The 21,293-nt window shown below is 39.8% G+C and overlaps 1 protein-coding gene across 4 annotated transcripts in view; it reads left to right on the top strand.

Annotated features, from left to right (window-relative positions):
• The first annotated feature begins 1,603 nt into the window (after positions 1 to 1,603).
• The window catches only part of esyt2b (extended synaptotagmin-like protein 2b), a 39,363-nt gene continuing 19,673 nt past the window's right edge, over positions 1,604 to 21,293 (top strand). For all 4 annotated transcript variants that reach the window (XM_061713494.1, XM_061713493.1, XM_061713492.1 and 1 more), the window contains exons 1-7: positions 1,604 to 2,278; positions 11,713 to 11,754; positions 12,266 to 12,400; positions 12,690 to 12,766; positions 13,675 to 13,747; positions 16,529 to 16,618; positions 20,377 to 20,432. In XM_061713494.1, coding sequence (XP_061569478.1) covers positions 1,871 to 2,278; positions 11,713 to 11,754; positions 12,266 to 12,400; positions 12,690 to 12,766; positions 13,675 to 13,747; positions 16,529 to 16,618; positions 20,377 to 20,432 — 881 coding nt within the window. In that variant the 5' untranslated portion in view covers positions 1,604 to 1,870. The remainder of the gene's footprint in view (positions 2,279 to 11,712; positions 11,755 to 12,265; positions 12,401 to 12,689; positions 12,767 to 13,674; positions 13,748 to 16,528; positions 16,619 to 20,376; positions 20,433 to 21,293) is intronic.

Below are 21,293 nucleotides of genomic sequence, written 5' to 3'. Positions count from 1 at the left end.
TTTTAGATCATATAAACTACCTTTTTGTCTCATTTGAAACGTTTTCCTTTGTAATTATTTTTGTCATATTTTCATGTAAACTTATTTGTTTATCTGTGTGTTTTTTTAATCTCCTGATTGCTTTGCATCTCTTCTATCATTTGCTTTACATTATCCTACTTTGATTATGGCTAATTTGCCTCAATTTTCCCTTTCACTTTCAACTTCACGTTTCTTTTTGTATATTTATTTTTACATGTTTTTTTTTTAAATGTTTAAAGGGAAATTTAGATTTATTTTGTATGAACATATACACATAACCTTTAATATTAACAACTAAGGCATCATGTCACATGAAAAGTGAAGCTATTGCTTCAATTGTTTTTTTATTCTTTCCTTAGCTGTTAAGGAGGGTTATGTTGTTGTCAGGATCAATATAAAGCACTCCAGACCATGGCTGAAGATTTGCTTGCTTCATTTACATCTCTTGTTTGCCACTATTTCTATATTTCTATATCTATAATTGTGAGAGTTCATCCCCCAAGCTGTTGCTCTGATGAACTCTCACAATTAATAGAGTCTCGGAGAAATCCATTACCGTGCAATGACAATAACAACAATAACAGTAATTTAATGGCACTATCACGTGCTGCAACAATGCACCTTCCAACAATAATCATGTCTGCCTCATTCTGCTGCACCTTTCACTTTTAAAAAAGTGTATATATGTTATTTTATTTAGAGCCGTCATTTTTCTACCTCATACTGCTGCACCTTTCAGTTTTTTGACTGTATATATGTTAATAAGTGCCACATCTGTTTATTTACTGTTTTCTATTTTTAAGTCAAATTTTTGAGTCAAAGTCCTTGTTGGACAATGCTCAAACGTGGCCAATAAAGCTGATTCTGATTCTGATATAAACTCATGAAGATATTTTCAAACAAGCTTGAGTCTGTTTCTGCCTCATTTTGGTTGATGCCTCAGCTCAGCAATAATGCTGTCATAAAGTCCCTGGAATATGGCTGTGTTCATGTTTTACTTTGGAATAACATTTATATATAAGGCAACTACAAATGCATGGAGTGCTGCTGGGTGTAAAAAAAGAGTATACTTCAGGTGCTCTTCGGCATGGGGATCCAAAAGATTCAAAAACAATTTAGAAAAACCGAGGCACTCAAGAAGTAAGAAAAATATAAAAGGCCTTTATTAAATCATGGCTTAGAAAAAGTTAAAATGCCTAGAAAAAGTTAAAATGCCAACATGTTTCGGCCATGTAGGCCTTCCTCAAGGCAGATAACAAAGTCTTTGTTATCTGCCTTGAGGAAGGCCTACATGCCCGAAACATGTTGGCATTTTAACCTTTTCTAGGCATTTTAACTTTTTCTAGGCATTTTAACTTTTTCTAAGCCATGATTTAATAAAGGCCATTTATATTTTTCTTACTTCTTGAGTGCCTCGGTTTTTCTAAATTGTTTTTGAACATTTCTATATAGCCTATAGTGAAAGCAATAAATAGTTGTTAACAAAAATGAACACCAGATGGCGCCGTATCTCACGTCTATCCAATCTTACTGGATGTCCGTGCGCTCTGAGGAGTGATCATACCCACCCTGTGCACGCAGGAAGACACGAGCCGTGGACTGTATCAGCTGAGCAGAGCAGTTTATTAAATGGAAAGCTTTCTCGAGCTGTTGCTCATACTGGGGAGTAAAGAGGCGGATGCCAGCAGCGGTTCCCGGGAGGATGGGCAGGTGCGCCTGTGAGCCAACGTGAGAGCAGCTCGGGCTCCCCGGAGGAAGAAGCGCGTCGCGCATGCATGGGAACTGTATCACTGGAGCTTAAATCCGCATTTTGACACATTGAGGGGCAGACTCGGGGGTCCACGGAGACATGTCAAGAGACAGCATGACATCTCCACGAGGAGCCCACTCACCCAAAGCGAGTCCCGCATCTCCTAAGGAGAATGGACACCCTGCGTCGGGCGGCGCTCAGCCCAACTGCGCCAACTTTGAACAGCCGTCAGTGGAGAGCGCAGCCGGCTCCCCGCCGTCCTCCGCCGGCCAGCTCGCCCACACTTGGATCCACTTCATCAAAACATTCGTACTTATTTTCCCTATTTACGCCCTAGGGTACTTTGAACTGAGCTTCAGCTGGCTGCTGATTGGACTGGTCATCTTTTTCTGGTGGAGGAGGAACACGGGAGGGAAGAACAGTCGGCTGAGCAGAGCTTTGGCTTTCTTTGATCAAGAGGAGAGAAGTGCAAAGCAGGGTCTTACAACCTCTGATTTACCACCATGGGTAAGAAATGCATGCGGAAAATGCTGGATGCAAGACAGGCGGTGTCAATAGTCGCCGGGGTGTGTGGTATTTTTTTGTGGAAAAAAAATATTTTGGAGCTTCCAGGAAAACACGAATCGTCTTACCACATCAGGTGGTGCAGCGCTGCAAAGCTGGGAAGACGCAGCTGTCCCCACAGCAGTGACATTACACTCAGTCTAAATACAGAATGGTACAATGGTAAACCAGACACCACGCTGGGAAGGAAACACACCCACAGGGCCTCTGTTATTTTTGGGATCCAGACTCACAATATGCCCTGCAGAAATTCAGCCTATTTCTGCATCACTGTATCTCGCAAAGGTGTCAGAGAGCACAGGGGGCCTTGACTTCTTTATCAAGGTAAAACAGTTTAGTGTTTATAACCTCTTGACAGACTCTCAGCAGTTAACCTTTTGCAAAGTGGTTACCGAAGTAAATAGTAAATAAATAGATCATATCATACTAAATCAATGACAAAACAGATCATATTTTAGGAAGTAGAGGTATAACCCAAGACAAATAGACATACATTATGCAACATTTCTCTGCACTACCTTTGAAAGAGGTTTGTGAGAGTGATGGGGAGACATATGGAAGTTGACTGCTTTGGTAATTAAAGGGGACACGTGGGGAGAAAAAGCATATTTCCTGGTGTTTTATGTCTCCAAAACTTTGAGACAACACAGTAATTTGGGGTCTGAAAAGAATACATCTGAGAATATGTAATTTAGGGAGTACTTCAGATCTGCAGGGTATCACAAATCCCATATTGTATTATATCTCTAAAGTTTGGTTGACACAAGAGACATGAGTGGAGGTCCCAGGTAGTTTCACAGGAACGTTTATAGTGCTCAAACACCTCCATACTGCTGGTTAGATATTCAGGCCCCGTTTACACGGGGCAAAAACGGAGGCGTTTTCTTTCGTTTTGGCCGTTCGTTTACACGAAAACGGAGGTCAAAGCCCCCAAAAACGATCATTTCTGAAAACTCCGGCCAAAGTGGAGATTTTCAAAAACTCAGTTTTCACTTTTGCGTCTAAACAGAGAAAATGGAGGAAAACTGAGATTTACGTCACATTATGTGACAGAAACGTCACCAGCAGCGTCATGAGTGCGACCTGTGTTTACAATTTGTTTGGCCACCGTCAATATTTTCTTATATTTTACCTGTTTTAAATTCTCTCAGACTCTCGTTCCGTCTTGGAAGTAAAGCTTGAATTATGGTCCCGCGTTAAATCGACGCAGAGCCTACGGCGTAGGGTACGCAGCGATGCGCGCCATACGGTGTGCGTCGCCGCGTACCCTACGCCGTAGGCTCTGCGTTGGTGTAACGCGGAAACATAAATCAGCCTTAACTGGAAGTTACACGTGTCATTTGTTGATGTTTTTTCCAGGATTCTGATTGGCTGGCATGACGTTAACAGCGTTTTCATGCGAGTCCGTGTAAACGAGGATATTTTTGAAAACGTAGAGGGGAAAATATCCATTTTTGTAAATACCCGGCTACGTGTAAACGTGGCCTCAGAGTGGGCTTGAAAAACGGCGGGTGGATGCTGACTCCACCCCATTTAACCAGTTACTATGGAAATGACTGAAAACATGTGGTTGCAAAGGGAGCTTTACTTCTGTAATATCTTGGCTAAATATGCAAGATAACTTCCATTTAGTCCTCAAGAATAGGTATCACAAAGGTTATGTCTCCTTTACAAAAAGTTAAAATCTACCATGTTAGCTAGACATAAGTAAGCCAACTGTAGAAAATTATACTTCACTGTAATGTGTTTGTTTTGCACCAACTGAAGCAAAACTGAAAGTTTTTCCTCCAATAAGTCCTTTTTAGAACACCAGAGTCTCTAAGGTGGCAGCTTGGCTCATTCATTTGATTTTTAAGCTAGTAAAAGGATAACTTTAATGAGCTGTGAATTAAAGTGAGTCTGAAGTCTCAGTTGCATAACAAATAAACTGGCAGGATTGAGTTTAAAAAAAAAATCGGACTCATCCCCCATTAACAGCAGGTTTCAGCCATACAGTTGAGAGAAGGTTTAAATGTGCATTCTGCTGACATGAGGCCAAGGATGCACTGAGGTTGTTAACTGGGAAGAGAGGAGATATATGGGGCCTATGGGCCAGAGTGAGAACATCCCACTTACAGGAAAGCAACATTATTCAGACACCAAACACTCCTTGCTTTAAAGTCTGTGAGTAGGGAGCTTTGCGTGCATCTCTCCTCAGATCTGCAGCTCCTGTGCATCATAAGGGAAAACGACATCACACAATCCAGTGCTTCACAGCACGCACTAGACTGTGAGCGCATATCAATCAATCAATACTGAGCTGTCATGAGCGTTGGGGAGTTTCACCACTTACAGCTTTAAATTTGGCTACTGCTAGTTTCTCCACACACACACACACACACACACACACACACACACACGCACACACTATGCCAAAGTTAATCTGGGCACAGGTGGCATTACATAAAGCCTTCTTTCAATTGATTATTTGCTTTCCCAAGCATTATTTGCTAAAGTGCATTTCATTGTTTTGCAGTTTATGTCTTTGGATCTTATTAGTTAAGTTAGGAAGTGGCTTTCTGGTGCAGAAGAAACTTTCTGTAACACTTAAAGTGTTTGGCATGGCTTTTTACGGGTTTGATAAACAACACCATAAAAAAATGCATGAAAGAAGAACAAAGGCAAAAACAGAATAATTAATTATACAATTTTATTGACAGATTATTAGACAGTGCCACTTTGAGTTGTTTGAGATCCCTAGATGTTGACAAAATCTTGTGAAAAGAAAGGTAGCCCACACCATTCTTCTGTTTTTATGTCTAACAAAAACTAAGCCAAAATTCAGAGGTAGCATGTGTAAACTATTTAGATATGTGAAGTGTGAGCAACTATAAATGCAGAGGTTTTGGTAGTTGTTTAGTTGTCTAAGCATTATTAAAGTGTGTGTTAACACACCTTAATAAAAAAAAAGAAAAAAGGTTAGGATAGGTTAACACAATGCCATAAAGGAAAGGAATGATAGTGGTCTTTAAGGAGGCACTGTTTTTCTGCGTGATCTGTGAAGAGTCTCAAGGCAGTTTCCACACACTATGAATATACCTTTCCTGAGAAATATTGTTTACAAGTGTAAAACGTTATTCTTTGCGGAAGAGGACATTCTACCAAGTTCACCACAAAAATCAGATTGCGTGATGCTCAAAGAGATTTCAATTCAATTTCAAGGTTTTCTCTTGGTAACCCATCCAAAAGAGTATTATAACAATACTACCGGTACTACTACTACTAGTAGTAGTAGTAGTAGTAGTAGTACTACTACTACCACTACTACTAGTAGTAGTAGTAGTAGTAGTAGTACTACTATTACTACTACTAATAATAATAATAATAATTAAAGCTGCAAGCAGCGATGAATGGGCCCTCGCACTCACAGCCACCGCCCCCCATAAGCATATCAGAAATGACACCACCCACGACTCTCTATGTCAAACCATTCAAAAGTTATAGCAGAAAAAAGGGACAACCAATCAGAAGAAGGGGCGGGGCTAATTCAGGCCAATGAAGGTCAAGGACTCCATACAGAATCTGATGACACCACCCACGACTCTCTATGTCAAACCATTCAAAAGTTATAGCAGAAAATCGGGACAACCAATCAGAAGAAGGGGCGGGGCTAATTAAGGCCAACGAAGCTCAAGGACTCAATACCGATTCAGGTGACATCACCCACAACTCTCTATTTCAAAACATTCAAATGTTATAGCAGGAAATAGGGACAACCAATCAGAAGAAGGGGCGGGGCTAATTTTCATCAATTATGGTCAAGGACTCAATACCGACTCCCATGACACCACACACGACTCTTTATGTCAAACCATTCAAAAGTTATGGCAAAGAATAGTATTCTAGGGGGCGCTGTTGAGCTGTTAGGCCACGCCCATTAATGCAAACCATGAAATATCGAATGTATCGCCAGGCCTGGCTTGCATGCAAAATTTCGTGACTATCAAATATGGACCAATCAGATGAAGGGGGGGCGCGCCTTTTGGCGTCTAGCGTCGCCACGGTAACACTTTTGAAAGAGAAAAGTAATGCGCGTAGTCGCAGGATGGAGACGCACATTTTGATGTATAACACATCTGGGTTCACGATACGGTTCGGGCCGTATTAATTCTCGAAGGAATGGCATATATTGCACCAAAATTACGCGATTAATTCAGAATGTTCAAAATGGCCGACTTCCTGTTCGGTTTCGGCCATGGCGCCAAGAGACTTTTCTTTAACTTGTGCCATGATACAGGTGTGTAGCCATTTTCGAGCATGTACGTCAAACCGTATTGTGGGGCTTGAGGCACAAAGTTTTCCGGGTGGCGCTGTTGAGCCAGTTTGCCACGCCCATTCATACAAACCATGAAATATCAAATTTATCACCAGGCCTGCCTTGCATGCAAAATTTGGTGACTTTTGGGGAACTATCAAATATGAACCAATCAGATGAAGGGGGGCGCGGTTTTTGGCGTCTAGCGTCGCCACGGTAACACTTTTGAAAGAGAAAAGTAATGCGGGTAGTCGCAGGATGGAGACGCACATTTTGATGTATAACACATCTGGGTTCACGATACGGTTCGGGCCGTATTAATTCTCGAAGGAATGGCATATATTGCACCAAAATTACGCGATTAATTCAGAATGTTCAAAATGGCCGACTTCCTGTTCGGTTTCGGCCATGGCGCCAAGAGACTTTTCTTTAAGTTGTGACATGATACAGGTGTGTACCGATTTTCATGCATGTACGTCAAACCGTATTGTGGGGCTTGAGGCGCAAAGTCTTTTCTGTCTGAACCAATCAGATGAAGGGGGGGCGGGCTTTTCGGCGTCTAGCGTCGCCACGGTAACGCTTTTGAAAAAGAAAAGTAATGCGTGGTGTCGGAGGATGGAGACGCACATTTTGATGTATAACACACTTGGGGGAACGTTACGATTCGGGCCGTATTAACTGCTGAAGGAAGGCATAAATTTCGCCAAAATGACACGATTAATTCAAGATGGCCGACTTCCTGTTCGGTTTCTCGACATGACGCCCAGAGACTTTTCTTTAAGTTGCGCCATGATACAGGTGTGTACCGATTTTCGTGCATGTACGACAAACCGCATTGTGGGGCTTGAGGCACAAAGTTTTCAAGGGGGCGCTGTTGAGCCATTTTGCCACGCCCATTAATGCAACCCATTAAATATCAAATTTTTCGCCAGGCCTGACTTGCATGCAAAATTTGGTGACTTTTTGGGCACGTTTAGGGGGGCAAAAAGGCCTTCCTTTTGTCAGAACAATAAGAAGAAGAAGAATAATTCCTACAGATACAATAGGGCCTTCGCACTGCAAGTGCTCGGGCCCTAATAAAACTAATTATAATACATCTTTATTTCTAAAGCATTTTTCATAAATAACAATGTAGCACAAAGTGCTTTACACATTCAAAAATAATAAAAGTACTGTAGAATATTTAAGTTTTGTATGTTCAATGAATTGAATTTGTGAGTTTGTATCTTATTTTTCTGACATGTACCATGCATCCTGTAAATTCTTACAGTGCTCGCAATAAATAAATATATATATATAAAAAAAAAATAATAATAATAAAAGTTAAAAACAGTCCCGCCAGATACATACATGCACATATGACAAACACAAATTCAATTCCAACCCTACACTAAAAACTGCCCCCTAGCACAGCACTGATTAAAATAACATAAGGCTTAGCACGGAGGGACCAAAGAGGAAACATCATGTGAAGCCCTTTGCATCAGGAGGGGGATGCCACGCCAGCCACCTCGCCTATCAACAGGAGACAAGAGGGCAACCCCACCCCAAGCGGGGAGGAGTCAGTCCAGAATTGTCTTCCAAAGGCCAGCAATCTGGATTTTTGACTTGGTTTGATGAATTTAAAAACAGTGATTGTAATTTTGACATATGTTTCTCTCTCTTGCTTCAGGGCAGATAACTAAAACTTCAGTCCTGGTTGAGTTGTAAAAAGTTCTCTGCCATCCAGGATTTGATACCTTGGATACAATTAAAAAGGCCATCAATTGGCCTTGTGCCATCAGGAGACATGGTAATATACACCTGCGTGTCATCAGCATAGCTGTGGAAGTGGATGCCATGTTTCCTGATGATATATAAACTAGTGGTAACATGTATAGATTAAAAAGCGTGGTACCTACAATTGAGCCTTGGGGTACACCACAGTTTATTTCATGGATGTTTGAGGAGCATGTATCTGTACTTACCATAAATCTTCGATATTCATCTGGCTTGATGGAAAGGTTTCCAAGAAAAAGCACCTTCTTTGTGAAAAATACAAGGCAACATGGCTTCGGTTGTCAAAACTGGTTATGAACAAATAACCTTTGATTACTCTTCAAACTGGAAATCTTTGAATGTAGCACTTTAAAAAAAAGCTTTATTAAAAAAGTTGTGGGTCGGTGCTGCTGAGGGTTTCAGACTCAGGTCAGACTCTGATCTGAATCAGCATTGGAAATGCCACAAATGAAAAGGAGCATTTGGACTCCTCTTGTCTGTATGGTTTTGTTTGCCGTTAGAAAGGTTAAGCATCTATTTATGTGACTCGGTCAGTCAGGTTTAACCTCCAGTTGATTTGTCTGGCTTTGTGCTCATTTTGCATCTATTTGTTTAAATTCTGCACCTTTTTTTATTGGTTTGTGTGGTTGCTTTGCATTTCCTTAAAGTAATTTTGCACCTAGTAATAGAAGTTTTTGCTTTACCTCTGTTTGTATTCCTTTTTTTCCTTTTAACAATTTAATTTCTTTAGATACAATAAACTAAGAGAAAACATCCATGTTTGATAAGAAACTGAGGCAGCTGGCTTGTCAATGACAGCAATTTTGAACCTTAACTTCCTTGCCACAGTAGCAATAAAATCTGTTCTATTTTCTGAATAAGGGAACTGTGTCAGGCGTTTTAAGGAATACTTTGCTGTACCTCTTTCAGGCAGATCTGAAACACTCCACTAGCCTTAGAGTCTTTTTATATAATCTGGTGCTTTCTGTTCCTTGTAGTCCTGACTTTGTCACTGCTTCATTCTCACTTTGACACAAATGCTGCATAAGCACCTCAGCCAACCAGTGAAATATCGTGCTGTCTCTTGTAGCCATTGCATTGCATGTCAAATCTTTAGTCACCTGCACAATATTATCTTTCTTTCAGGACTTGTTAATGTAGTGATTGAGAAACTGCATGAGCCACGCTACACACCATGATCCATCCATGCATTATCAATCCCCCACTTCACAGGTATCCTGGAGCTGTGTTTGGCTGAAAAGCAGGATGCCAGTTCATAGCAGGGCCACAGATAGACAAAAAAACACACAGACTCACATTCATTCTTAAGGACAATTTAGAATCTCCAACCTAACTTAACCCACATGTTTTAGGACTGTGGGAATCAAAACAAGAACCACTACTAATCGCCAGGTCACTGTTTCCCCACACCAGCACATGAGCCTTAATTCAGTTATGTCTTTTACTTAAATAAATGTATGATTTACTTCGGTCTTTCAAAATCAAATTGGAAACTTTCCATGAGAATCAATAAGAATATATAAGAAGTAATGGGAATGGGAATAATATTTGCAGAACCTTTTCTTTTTTTTTCTTGAAGTTCAGAGTTAAACGTATTTTGAAAAAAATAATTCCACTTTACCGGTATGTTGGTTAAAAAAAGATTGAACAAAAATGATTTCATCAGAGCCAGAAATAATTGATGGAATCCAGCACATGACATGAGGCTAGCGTCTATTACAACAGAAGTTGTCTCTAGGCGCTTTCCAGAGACCCAGAACATGACCCCTGCGCAATTATTACATAAACAATGTCAGGTAAAAACTCCCTTAGTGGGAGAAAAACCTCAAGCCAAACAGTGGCAAGGAAAAACTCCCCTTTAGGAGGGAAGAAACCTTGAGCAGAACCTGGATCATAAAGGGGGACCCTCCTGACGGAGGCAGCTGGACAGAGCAGGAAAAGAGAAAACAGACAGAGAGAATGTAGAATAGAGAAAGGAGACACAGACAAAGTCAATACAGGGATGACTACACAAGCAGATGTAGACAGCAGACACTGAGGTGAAGCTATTTATTGTAGTTGGTATATTTAATAGTCAAGTATGATAAACAAATGCAAAATGTATATACAGTAGCTTTGTGGCCTGTATATCACAAATGCTAGAGAGGATGTCTATACGGTGCTATCTATCTATCTATCTATCTATCTATCTATCTATCTATCTATCTATCTATCTATCTATCTATCTATCTATCTATCTATCTATCTATCTATCTATCTATCTATCTATCTATCTATCTATCTATCTATCTATCTATCTATCTATCTATCTATCTATCTATCTATCTATCTATCTATCTATCTATCTATCTGTCTGTCTGTCTGTCTGTCTGTCTATCTATCTATCTATCTATCTATCTATCTATCTATCTATCTATCTATCTATCTATCTATCTATCTATCTATCTATCTATCTATCTATCTATCTATCTATCTATCTATCTATCTATCTATCTGCTCAATTGTCCAGCGTCCACTGTTAACATTTTTAGCTATTCATTGGTATTTCAGTTGTTAAGCCAGTTTTTAATGCTTTTGACATTGCATTAGTTTTTATAGGCTTTCCCCCTTAACTTTAGATGGAAAAGTTGTTGGACATTAATTTTTTATGTTTTTTATGTTATGTCACATGATTTGGAAATTATGGTAACGTATTTTTTTAAAGATTATCTATGTCGTCTTGTTTTTCCTTCCTTCCCCCTGTTTTGTTGTGCTCGTTCTTATAATTGCTGTTTGATTTTACTTTTTGTTTTAGCCAACAGCATTGTTGGTGCAAATGAAAAGTCTTTGTTGTTACTCCTGCCCAGTCTCCTGCAGTTTGGTGTTCTGTCCCAACTCCCAAAACGTGGTAGTGTTTCAAATAGGAATTTGTATTGTATTCATGTGGCATATGCTTGAGTTTCACATATAACACCTTACATTTCACATGGCAATATACACTTCAGCTTTTCAGGGGACGTTTGAACTGTCAGTCTTCCAGAGCCATATAACCCCTGGGTAAAGTGCATGTTTCTCATACATTTCACATATTTCACTTGTGATTTTCACATGTTTTCACACATTAGATTTCACGTGCAAAATCAGATGCACATGAGGTCACATGGGACCACGTAGTTTTGAACAAATGAATTTCATGTGGTTTTTTTCCCCCCAAAGGGGAAATGAATAGGTCGTAAATAAGCAAAAATATGGACTGCTTAAAGTATTATTAACATGATTAACGAAATCCTATGTGTAATAATCTGCTGTATTTTCTTCACTGTAGGTCCATTTCCCAGACGTAGAGCGGGTAGAGTGGTTGAACAAGGTAAAGAAATGATTTGAAAGTAATTTGTTTTCATTTGGTGAATCTTTTTTTTCTCTTGCTTTTGGTGACTAGGTTAAATGTTATGTCTGTAGCCCCACTGCTCTCTCTCCTCCTCCCACGGGGGCCACCACACTGCAGCACATTTGACTTTAACATTCATCCCCATGTCTGCGGCAGAGGGAAACACAGTAACCCTCGCCAATCCCCATGGCAACCGCCAGGATGTACATTCAGACACTCATGAGTACATATTAAACTAGCGCAGAGGTGGGGCAAAATAAATGAATATTTCATGAGTTTTCCAAATCAACTGATTACACTGGGTGTGACACTGTTTTCCTTAAATAGAACTATATTTTTGAATATTTTAAACCCGTATGTCATTCACAGTGTGACAGCCCCACCTGTATGAATCAGCTAGATTAACCTAAAATAAGAAGCACAGCACATGTGCACTTACAGTAGTTTTAAAATGGAAAAAAAAAGTTTTCCCTCCTTGTGTCCCCTGTAGACGGTGAAACAGATGTGGCCATACATCTGCCAGTTTGTGGAAAAACTGTTCCACGAGACAATCGAGCCGGCAGTGAAGGAATCGCACGCCCACCTCAGCACCTTCTCCTTCACCAAGATCGATATCGGAGATAAAGTGAGCATTTTGAAGCGCGTGGTTTGTGTCATGTGTTATTCCAGTAGTGGCTAAACCGACCACCAGCAGCAGGTGTTGTGGGACAGCTGGGGAGGGTTAGCTGGAACATGGGCATACAGTATGTGGAGGTCGCTGACACACGTTCTTGTTACACAAATAGTTTCCATGAGGGGTCGGGAGAGGGGTTAAACTTGCAGGAATCATGTGGGGGCTGGGAGACGTGGGGATGCTGGCACCGTGCTAATAATCAGGGGTAGTGGGCATAAAGTTTCTTTCTGTTATTTTGCAGCCTTTAAGGATCAATGGGGTCAAGGTGTACACTGAAAATGTGGACAGGCGACAGATCATTATGGACCTCCAGATCAGGTGAGTCATCGCTACTGTTTAACTTGAGCAGCTCTTTTTTTATTCTTTCTCATTTTAGTGTTGTACACTTTTACACAGATGATAAAAGCTGCAAATATGGTCTTTATGAATGTGTACATAATGTTAAAATTGGATATGCCTCATTGAGTGTGTGGAAGTCTGATGCAAAACAGAGGGTGCAGCATGCTGTTACGGGATATGACAGTGAGGGGTGTGGCTATATACGCAATAAAATAGGACTCTTTTTAAATGGGTGTCTACACTTCTATCTGATTTTGCCAAATTGTGGTATGCAGAACACAGAACACGTGTGCAATCTGCAGGATGTGAGTTGTACCCAGATGGTGTGCTACTTCTAAAAAGGTTTCCGGTGTTCAACTAATCAGTCTACCTGACATACTATAACCCATGATGCAGTGTGTCACCACAGAAGAAACCTGGTCTGGAGTCACTTTTATAATGGCATATATGTGCTAACAACAACCGCTGCATTAGTATGCAAGCAGGTTTAATATGCATATTCAAGCTTTAAAGTGCACACTCAAACTGTCTTCATACAGAAGTCAGAAAATAAATGACCTTTCTTCTTCACACCATCACTGGCATTCAGATGTACCGGTACCATAAAAAGGATTTAGAGATAGCATCTTTTGCCAAGGCTAATCCCCTCTGTTGCAATTTTAAAGGTTCTACTTGGGCACATCTCCAGCAAGTTTCAACTTATTTCATTTGGTAGTTTTTTTAATACTTTTGGTGAAAAAATAGAGATACATTGCATTAAAATAATGTTTGCTGAATGGCAGTGGCATTAAAGGCCTGGAAAACTAAGATAATGGTAATGCTTTATTTTGAAAAGTGTTAAATAGTGTTGGACCCCTGACATTTTTCTGTTTTATTTGGTCTCTCAGCTTTGTTGGCAACACTGAGATCGATGTGGACATCAAACGCTACTACTGCAAAGCAGGGATCAAGAGCATTCAGGTCAGGAGATTCCTTCTTATTTGATTTACCTCACGTCTATACAAAGGTACTTTCTCTCAGCATTGGCTTTGGCGTCTCTAACGGCTGTCAGAAAATCTGTGCGATATATCGGATATAAAGAAACGTTGCTGTAAAAGCTCAACTGTCAGCTGTAAATTGTGAGGCAATCAGCCACTTTCTGTTTCTGTCCCTCATATACGTATAGATCAATGACCGTATTAGGACAGCAGACCTTTTTCCCCGTTTTATTTGAACATTCTTTCTAGTGAATTTAATTAAATGTTATGACATAAATATAATTCAAGAACACAATCGTGTGGATTCATTTCATTGTAAAATGATGATGCAAATAAGGAGCAATGTAATCATAAAACACATCCTGACAAGAAAACTGCTGGGTAATGGTGAGGCATATTATAGTTTTGGAAAAATCAAACATACAAACAAACCTCGTCATTAATTTAACGGCCCTTTCAGGCTTGAGGATGTGTTGTGGAAAAACATTTTAAACGCTTTTCAATATGTTCCTTCCAACTAGGTGAATATATGGACTGAAACTGAGTGTCTAAGATACCAAGAATAAGACTTGAGAGATGAACCAGTTTTCAGTAGATTTAATTAAGCTATTGAAATATGGTCAGAACATACATCATGCAGAATGACAACGAAACAAAGGAAGCATAATGATTTTAACGAATAAACGATGATTCATCATCAGGATTCAGAAAAACAGATAATCTTTCAGGGAAAAAGTGTCAGTCTGCAGACTCTGTTCCCTGTACAAGGCTAAATTTGCTGCTCACAGTAATTTTGGTTTAATCATGTGGCCAAGGCTAAATTTTCGCAGGCTGTACGCTTTGTCCTTATACTTATACACACCACACAAATCCATGATGACAGACTTTTCTATACATATATATACAGTATTTATATATGTATATATATATATATATATATACAATAACTACTTTGCAGGGCTTTTATGATACTTAAATATAAGAAATGATAAGATAAATATTATATAAGATACGGATAAGAGATAGAAATAAGATTATAGTTAAACGATCATAACATACACGTCATTCTGAGTTATGTTTTGATTTGGCTCCCTTTTTTGTGTAATTAATATATTTTTCAAGTTGTATATCCTTTCCCCTTTGTGTCTTGCTGTGGAGGAGCAGCGGAAAGAGCCATCAGTATTCCTCCTCGGAGTGCTGTTCATTCTTCTCCCTGATACATTAGTTGCACACTTTTCCCATCACGTAACTCAGGCAGACCCTACGCGGGAGATTTCTCGGTTCACTGTGAACATCAGATGTTACCTCCCATCAGTCCTTGCTTAACTTTACACACACACATTACAGTTAGTGAAAGCTGAGTGGAGTTTAACACCATTTGTCATTTATTATTTATTATTATCGGGCTGTTGCGTGCTGTGGTGGAGATCACCCTTGAACCACTGCTGCTGTTCAGACAAACACTGCCAAACCCACTTATACATCAAAAGCTGCATGAAGTTGAAGCCGTCCTTCTTTTCTGATAGATCCATTATTGAAAATCAATTTCCTTTTTTGTTTCTCTGCTTGTCAGCTGGTGGTGTAGGGTTCAGGGGGACACTGCCTTTAAACTATCATTACTCTGCAAGATGCAGCATCTTTGTCAATACTGCAATAAATGGCCAATTTTCTTTTTCAAACCTACTAAATGAGGGTAAGGAGAAGACTGGAGAAGACTGTTCATCCTGGACAACACAAGACACCAGATGCTGATCAGACAGAGGAGCACGTTCAGCAGCAGGCTGCTCTCTCTGACCGGCTCCACAAACAGACGCAACAACTCTTTTGTTCCCCTGACCATAAGACCCTACAAGTCCCCAGTGGGAGGGTCATGATCAACCCACACTCAGATCCACATCAGAACTGTTTCCAAATTGCACCATTTTTTTTTTATTATTATTTTAACCTACACTTGACACTTTCATTGAGGCGCTGCACTATATGTTATTATATTACTATTATTATCCAAGTTTTTCTGCCTGTCCTTGATACTAGCATGCTTTTTGGGCATCTATGTAGCTGCTGAATACCTTGAATTTCCTTTGGGATTAATAAAGTATCACTCTCTCTCTCTCTCTCTCTCTCTCTCTCTCTCTCTCTCTCTCTCTCTCTCTCTCTCTCTCTCTCTCTCTCTCTCTCTCTCTCTCTCTCTATGACTCCTTATATAAAAATGAGATTTATATTCTTCAGTAGCTCTTCAACATGATGCTGATTTCCAAAGTTTGTCAGGAAATAATGTATCATCCAGAGTTTTGGTTGACCTCAAAAATAAGGTGAAGTTTAAAAAAAGAATGTGTTAAGACTCATTCCTTGGAGTTTCTAAAGCTTTATTGGGATTAACCTTTCAGAAGTAGCTCGACTTGGAGAAGGGTTTTTAACATCAGTCATCAGAATACAAATACACTTTGTAAACAGATCTGTTTGTGCCAGAATTCAAATCTTTGCTCCCTGCTGTCGATCACAGCAGCTGTGCGCTGTCCACGTGGCACAACCAAAACAACTCCAATGCAGTAATCCTTGTAATTGTCATATTGGGTTATGAAGAAGGTGAAGGTTGACACAGTCGGGTGTGAAGTCAGGCAGCGATCTAGTTTCCAACTTGTCATGTGTTTCGGCTTCGTTGGTTCCACCTCTGAGGAATGTCAAGGGCCAACATGCCATGAGCTCTCTTTAGCTGTCTGCTTGTCTCTGTGTGTACCAATGTGTTCATCCTGTGTTTCCATAGATCCACGGCGTGTTGAGAGTGGTGATGGAGCCGTTGTTAGGGGACATGCCTCTTGTTGGAGCTCTGTCCCTGTTTTTCCTCAAGAAGCCAGTAAGTGCAGATTCTCATAGCAGGACATTCAAATAATCCAGTAAAACTTGTTACATAGATCAGCTGTTGACGTTACAAAAACATTGCGGTCTGGGTGTTATAACCTACAGAACTATGGCTCCTCTAAATCTTGTCCAGCATCTGCAGTGACAGCACCGTGCTCATCTTAATTTTCACACACACTCACAGTCCTACATTCGATTAGCTGGCATACTCAAGACCTTTGCAGAGCGGCTGCTGCTTTGTTTTAAATTGTTTGACCGATTTACACCAAATGGGAGGCCTCACGGAGCTATAGAAGAGCTTTAAATAGCTGCAGATAGAGCCAGACCTACTTTGGCATATTTCTCTACCCCAGGCGCTCATCTAAAGCAGGAGATATTACTGTACTATAGGAGCATGAGGGAAGAAGCTCCTCTAGGCTGCAAATCATGATGGAGTCCCACATGTAAACAAATGTGTCTCAATCTTCTTATAGCTCCTAGCTGAAGAACACAATATTGGTTTGCTGGAAACAAAGGGAAGATGTATCGCCATTGCAGTTTCCTGTTGTTAAAAAAAAATGCAATGACTACCCTGGACCTTAAATAAGCCATCCTCCTTCTTTCTGTGTGCCATGCAAGGCTAAACAGCGAGAGCCGAATGAAAAAAGAAACATTTCCAGACCGTAAGAGGTCGGGACCATGTCGGACTGTGAGATCACACAAATGTGACTCAGTGCAGTAGAAATAAAAAGATGAAACACATTCTGCAGTGAGGCCTCTGAAGAGGTTTTATTGTCACGGCTCAGATGAACAAACACTTTTTGAAATGACCGGTGAAGCAGACAGCAGCATTAAAGAGTACAGCAGTCAAAGATCTCTTGTAACTGGCTGTATTACAAACACAATTATCTATAACGTAATCTATAATTAGTGTGCTAATGTATTGTATATAATTGAATGTAATTGAAGATATAAATGAAGATGGCCGAGCAAATTTATGACCAGTTGAAATGATGTTTCTGGCCTCCCATTGTCCTTTCAGAAAGTGTCCTAGAAGTGGCTCTTCTCTCCTCTAAAAGGAATTTCTGCACAATTTATTTCCCATGGCTAGCCAGCAGAAAGAATCTGACACATTTTTTTCAAAATAAAATAGTCAGCCCATTCTGTAATTGGTATACCAAATCCTTATATCCACAAAAGCAATTATTCTTGGCCAGGAATCAGCCTGTGGAGGAATTTTATCTTGAATAACAAGAGTTTCAACAGAAGACAAAAATAAAAACCAAAAAACAGCAGATAAGTCTTGTATCAAAATGCCTTTACAGTCAGGCAGACTTATTTCCTTATGATCTTACCTTCAAACAGAACAAGGTTTCTTGCTGCTTCTTCTGTGTGTTCAGCGTTTCGACGGCAGCTGTAAACTAACCAGCTTCAGGCAGCAGCTTCACGTTCAGCACATACACAAATAAACAAATATCTGCACATGAATATGCAGAGTGTGGAAGGTCAGGACTTTTCTTAAACTAAACTTTCTTCAAGGTTCTTACTGTAAATTAATATTTATTTCTTCGCACATATTTAATCATTTATTTTTACTTTTTTTTAATGATTTTGTTATTATTTTTGAAACACGTGTTGCAAGGTACCACTTTATGAGCACGAATATCAGGGTCATTTGTTGTGTAGTGCGCCGTTTTTAACTTAACAACTTGTATTGTTTTGCTCATCTTTCTTACTGGAAGAACGCAAACAAGTGCAGTGTGTTTTACAAGATGTCCGTGTTTTCTTTTAATTGGATTCTGTTTGGAAACTAAAAAGTCTAAACTAAAAAGTAAATTATTACAATGGTCTGAAATAAGAAGAAGAAAAAAAAAGGAAATTGTTTCATTGGATAGACTGTATGCATATGACAGAAAAAATAATTTATTAGGGTGAGAAAAGTTTGGAGCTAAATATTTTCAGCTCACACCTGCTTTTAAACAACAAAAGTCATTTAACTGCATCGTGGACCCCCTCATCATCCTCAGTCCCGCACTCCTCCCCTCTTAGCTGCAGAGCTCGCTGTTATGTGCTGCAGTGTAAGCAGGATGGGCCGTGATGAAGGGTGAGAAAGGCTCATTAGGAAAACACAATTCCTGGAGCCTGCAGGCAGGAGCGGATCAAAGCCCATCAAGAAGCTGGCTCTGCCACCATCTCCAGCTTCTGCTCAGGCGATTTACACCGCTCTTTGATTTCTTTTCACTCTTGTCCTCTTTTCAGACTTCACCTGCTGCTTGGTTTTCTAAGACAGAGAATAATACGGGAATAAAAGTCCCTGACCTCATTATCCTGAAAGCTAATGAGAGCCCGAATGACTGTTGCTGCTGATGTGAATACGTCAGTAAACTGAGGTGATTTTAAAATAATTTGCGCCCCGAGCTCTGTTCTTTTAATATTGTTGTGAGTCATAAACAGAGCTAATGTTTCTTTATGCAGTATTTTTTAAATGCTTGGAGGTTGAGGGGAAGATTTACAATACACACTTCAGACACGTCTTCTCTTCACACACCTTTGAGTTTTCTATATTCTCCTATGTTTCCAACTTTTGAAATGCATTCAAACTACTTTTTGTATGCACGACTGTGCTATGAAAAAACTACAAAATAGAGTGTTTGATTGCTTAAACTATTGTTTGATTAAAACACCTTTGTTACAAGTTTCAAGTCTTGGAAAAGAAAAACTGCTATAAACTCAACCAAGTTGTATGAGGAACAGCGATATTCAGGTGCAATTAGCTCCATCTCAGAGTTTCATTAACATCTCATTTATTTTCTTGACAGCGTAGTTGGCCTTGTTGCCATGTTGAATATTAATTTCCTTGGCCTTGCATACTGATCAAGACATTTAATCAAGATTTTTTATTTCATATCTATTGTTCCTTGATCCGGACCATTTCCCCTGTTATACTGAGGAAAGACATTCCCAGAGAATACCTGGGCTTTCACCATGTTTGTCTTTAAAGCTTGTGCTAGTCACTTGTCTTTTGGAGAACTCCCAGTGGACTTCACTGAAAGCGTTATCAGGGAATGGTATCTGATTGCAGCGCTGCTTGTCTTTCTTTAAGGTTCCTCCATTTTAACCCTTGCAAGGCGCTAAGGGATTGGCGGGCTCTCTGAGGAACTGAGGGCCTTCGCTCGGGCTTAAGTCATTTTGACCCGAGCCTTAGTGCCTTGCAAGGGTTAAAGAACACGTTCTTGCTGTTTCCCGGTAGGACCAGATTTATTTGGTTTGGCAGATAAAGGAAGTCCTTTGGATTCAGACTTCTTATAATTATTATCAAACCTATCTAACCTTTGTCACAACCCTGGCCTGTAGGTCTAAGGATTCTCGTAGTTTCATACAGATATGCCTGATTGACGGTGAGGCTGTACGTTGTCCTGTCACATCTTCAACTCTGCTGAAAAGAATAACATGCAACAGAACCGAGCTTTAAGTGTCTGAGTACTTCCATCAGCAGGATATTTGACTCTTTTATTTTCAATCATTCAACAAAACACTCCAAAGAAAGATTTTCAAAATGTTTTCATTTTGTAACTGGATAATTCATTAAGTCAACATTAAGAAATGCTGTTTCTGCTGTTATTAATGAGCTGGATTAAGCACCCAGAAGAAAGGAAGCTATGCAGTTAAATTGTTTGGGTGCAGGAATAAATAAAATGACATGCTTTGTACCATTTCAACATTTTTCTTACTCTCCAGTGTTTGTGTTTGCTCTTATCCTTGCCTCTGTTGTAGCTTCTGGACATAAGCTGGAGTGGCCTCACCAATATACTGGACATTCCTGGGCTCAAGTAAGTCAGTTCAGACCTGCTTTTCTTACTTCCAAAGAGAAATAATCTGTATCTGAAAGACACAGTTAGTTGCATTAGTTGGATCTTACTAAATTATGCTTTTGTCTTTAAATAAACATATTATTATACACGTTTTATTTCATATAAAAATCCACAGGCCATACTTATTTTGATGAATATATGTTAACCAAATAGTATCATGTTGCATTTCTTGCTATTCCATTTAGTGTTTAGTCGCGTCACCTGCTGGATGCTTCAGGTGTCTTTGTCCGTTTGACTAAATGTGACCTGGTTAATTTAAGTAAAGCTCTCACATTTCTTCCAAGTTTTTGTAAACAAACGAAATGGGCCAAAATGGCTAAAACAGGTCAAACCAGGTAAAAACAGGTCAAACCGGGGTTCTTTCCTCATTCTTACTCACTTTACAACTCATTTTAAATGTCTCTTTCCTTATCCAGCTGGTATGTGAGTCGTTTTCAGAATCACTGTAGTTTTTTCTTAGTCTGCTTATCACAGACCAGGTTTACGTTGACAGAGTTCTTGAAACAAGCAGAGCCCAGTAAACACTGTCAGCGTTTGCTGCTCAGTGGGAGTGAAATAGATTTGCTGACCTTGTGTTAGCGTGTGTGTTGCTTTGTGCGGTTGGGGTGGAGGAAAGCACGTGCAGTACAAGAGGGATTGGCTGCAGGAGCAGAGGACCTGCTGGGGAAACTGTAGCTGCCGTGACAGACTTCTTTAGATTTACAGACAGACTCAATCAGCTGCCCACTTGGACGCTTTCCCAGTTTCTCAGTGTCAAACCCTGTCATTACTGTAGAGTAATAATGTTTAGTAACATGTTGTAATATATTTAATTGTAAG

Source organism: Cololabis saira, chromosome 22 (assembly GCF_033807715.1).
Source record: "Cololabis saira isolate AMF1-May2022 chromosome 22, fColSai1.1, whole genome shotgun sequence".
Lineage (NCBI taxonomy): Eukaryota > Metazoa > Chordata > Actinopteri > Beloniformes > Belonidae > Cololabis > Cololabis saira.
Note: the sequence above shows the minus strand (reverse complement) of the source record. Positions and strands in the feature narration are given on the sequence as shown.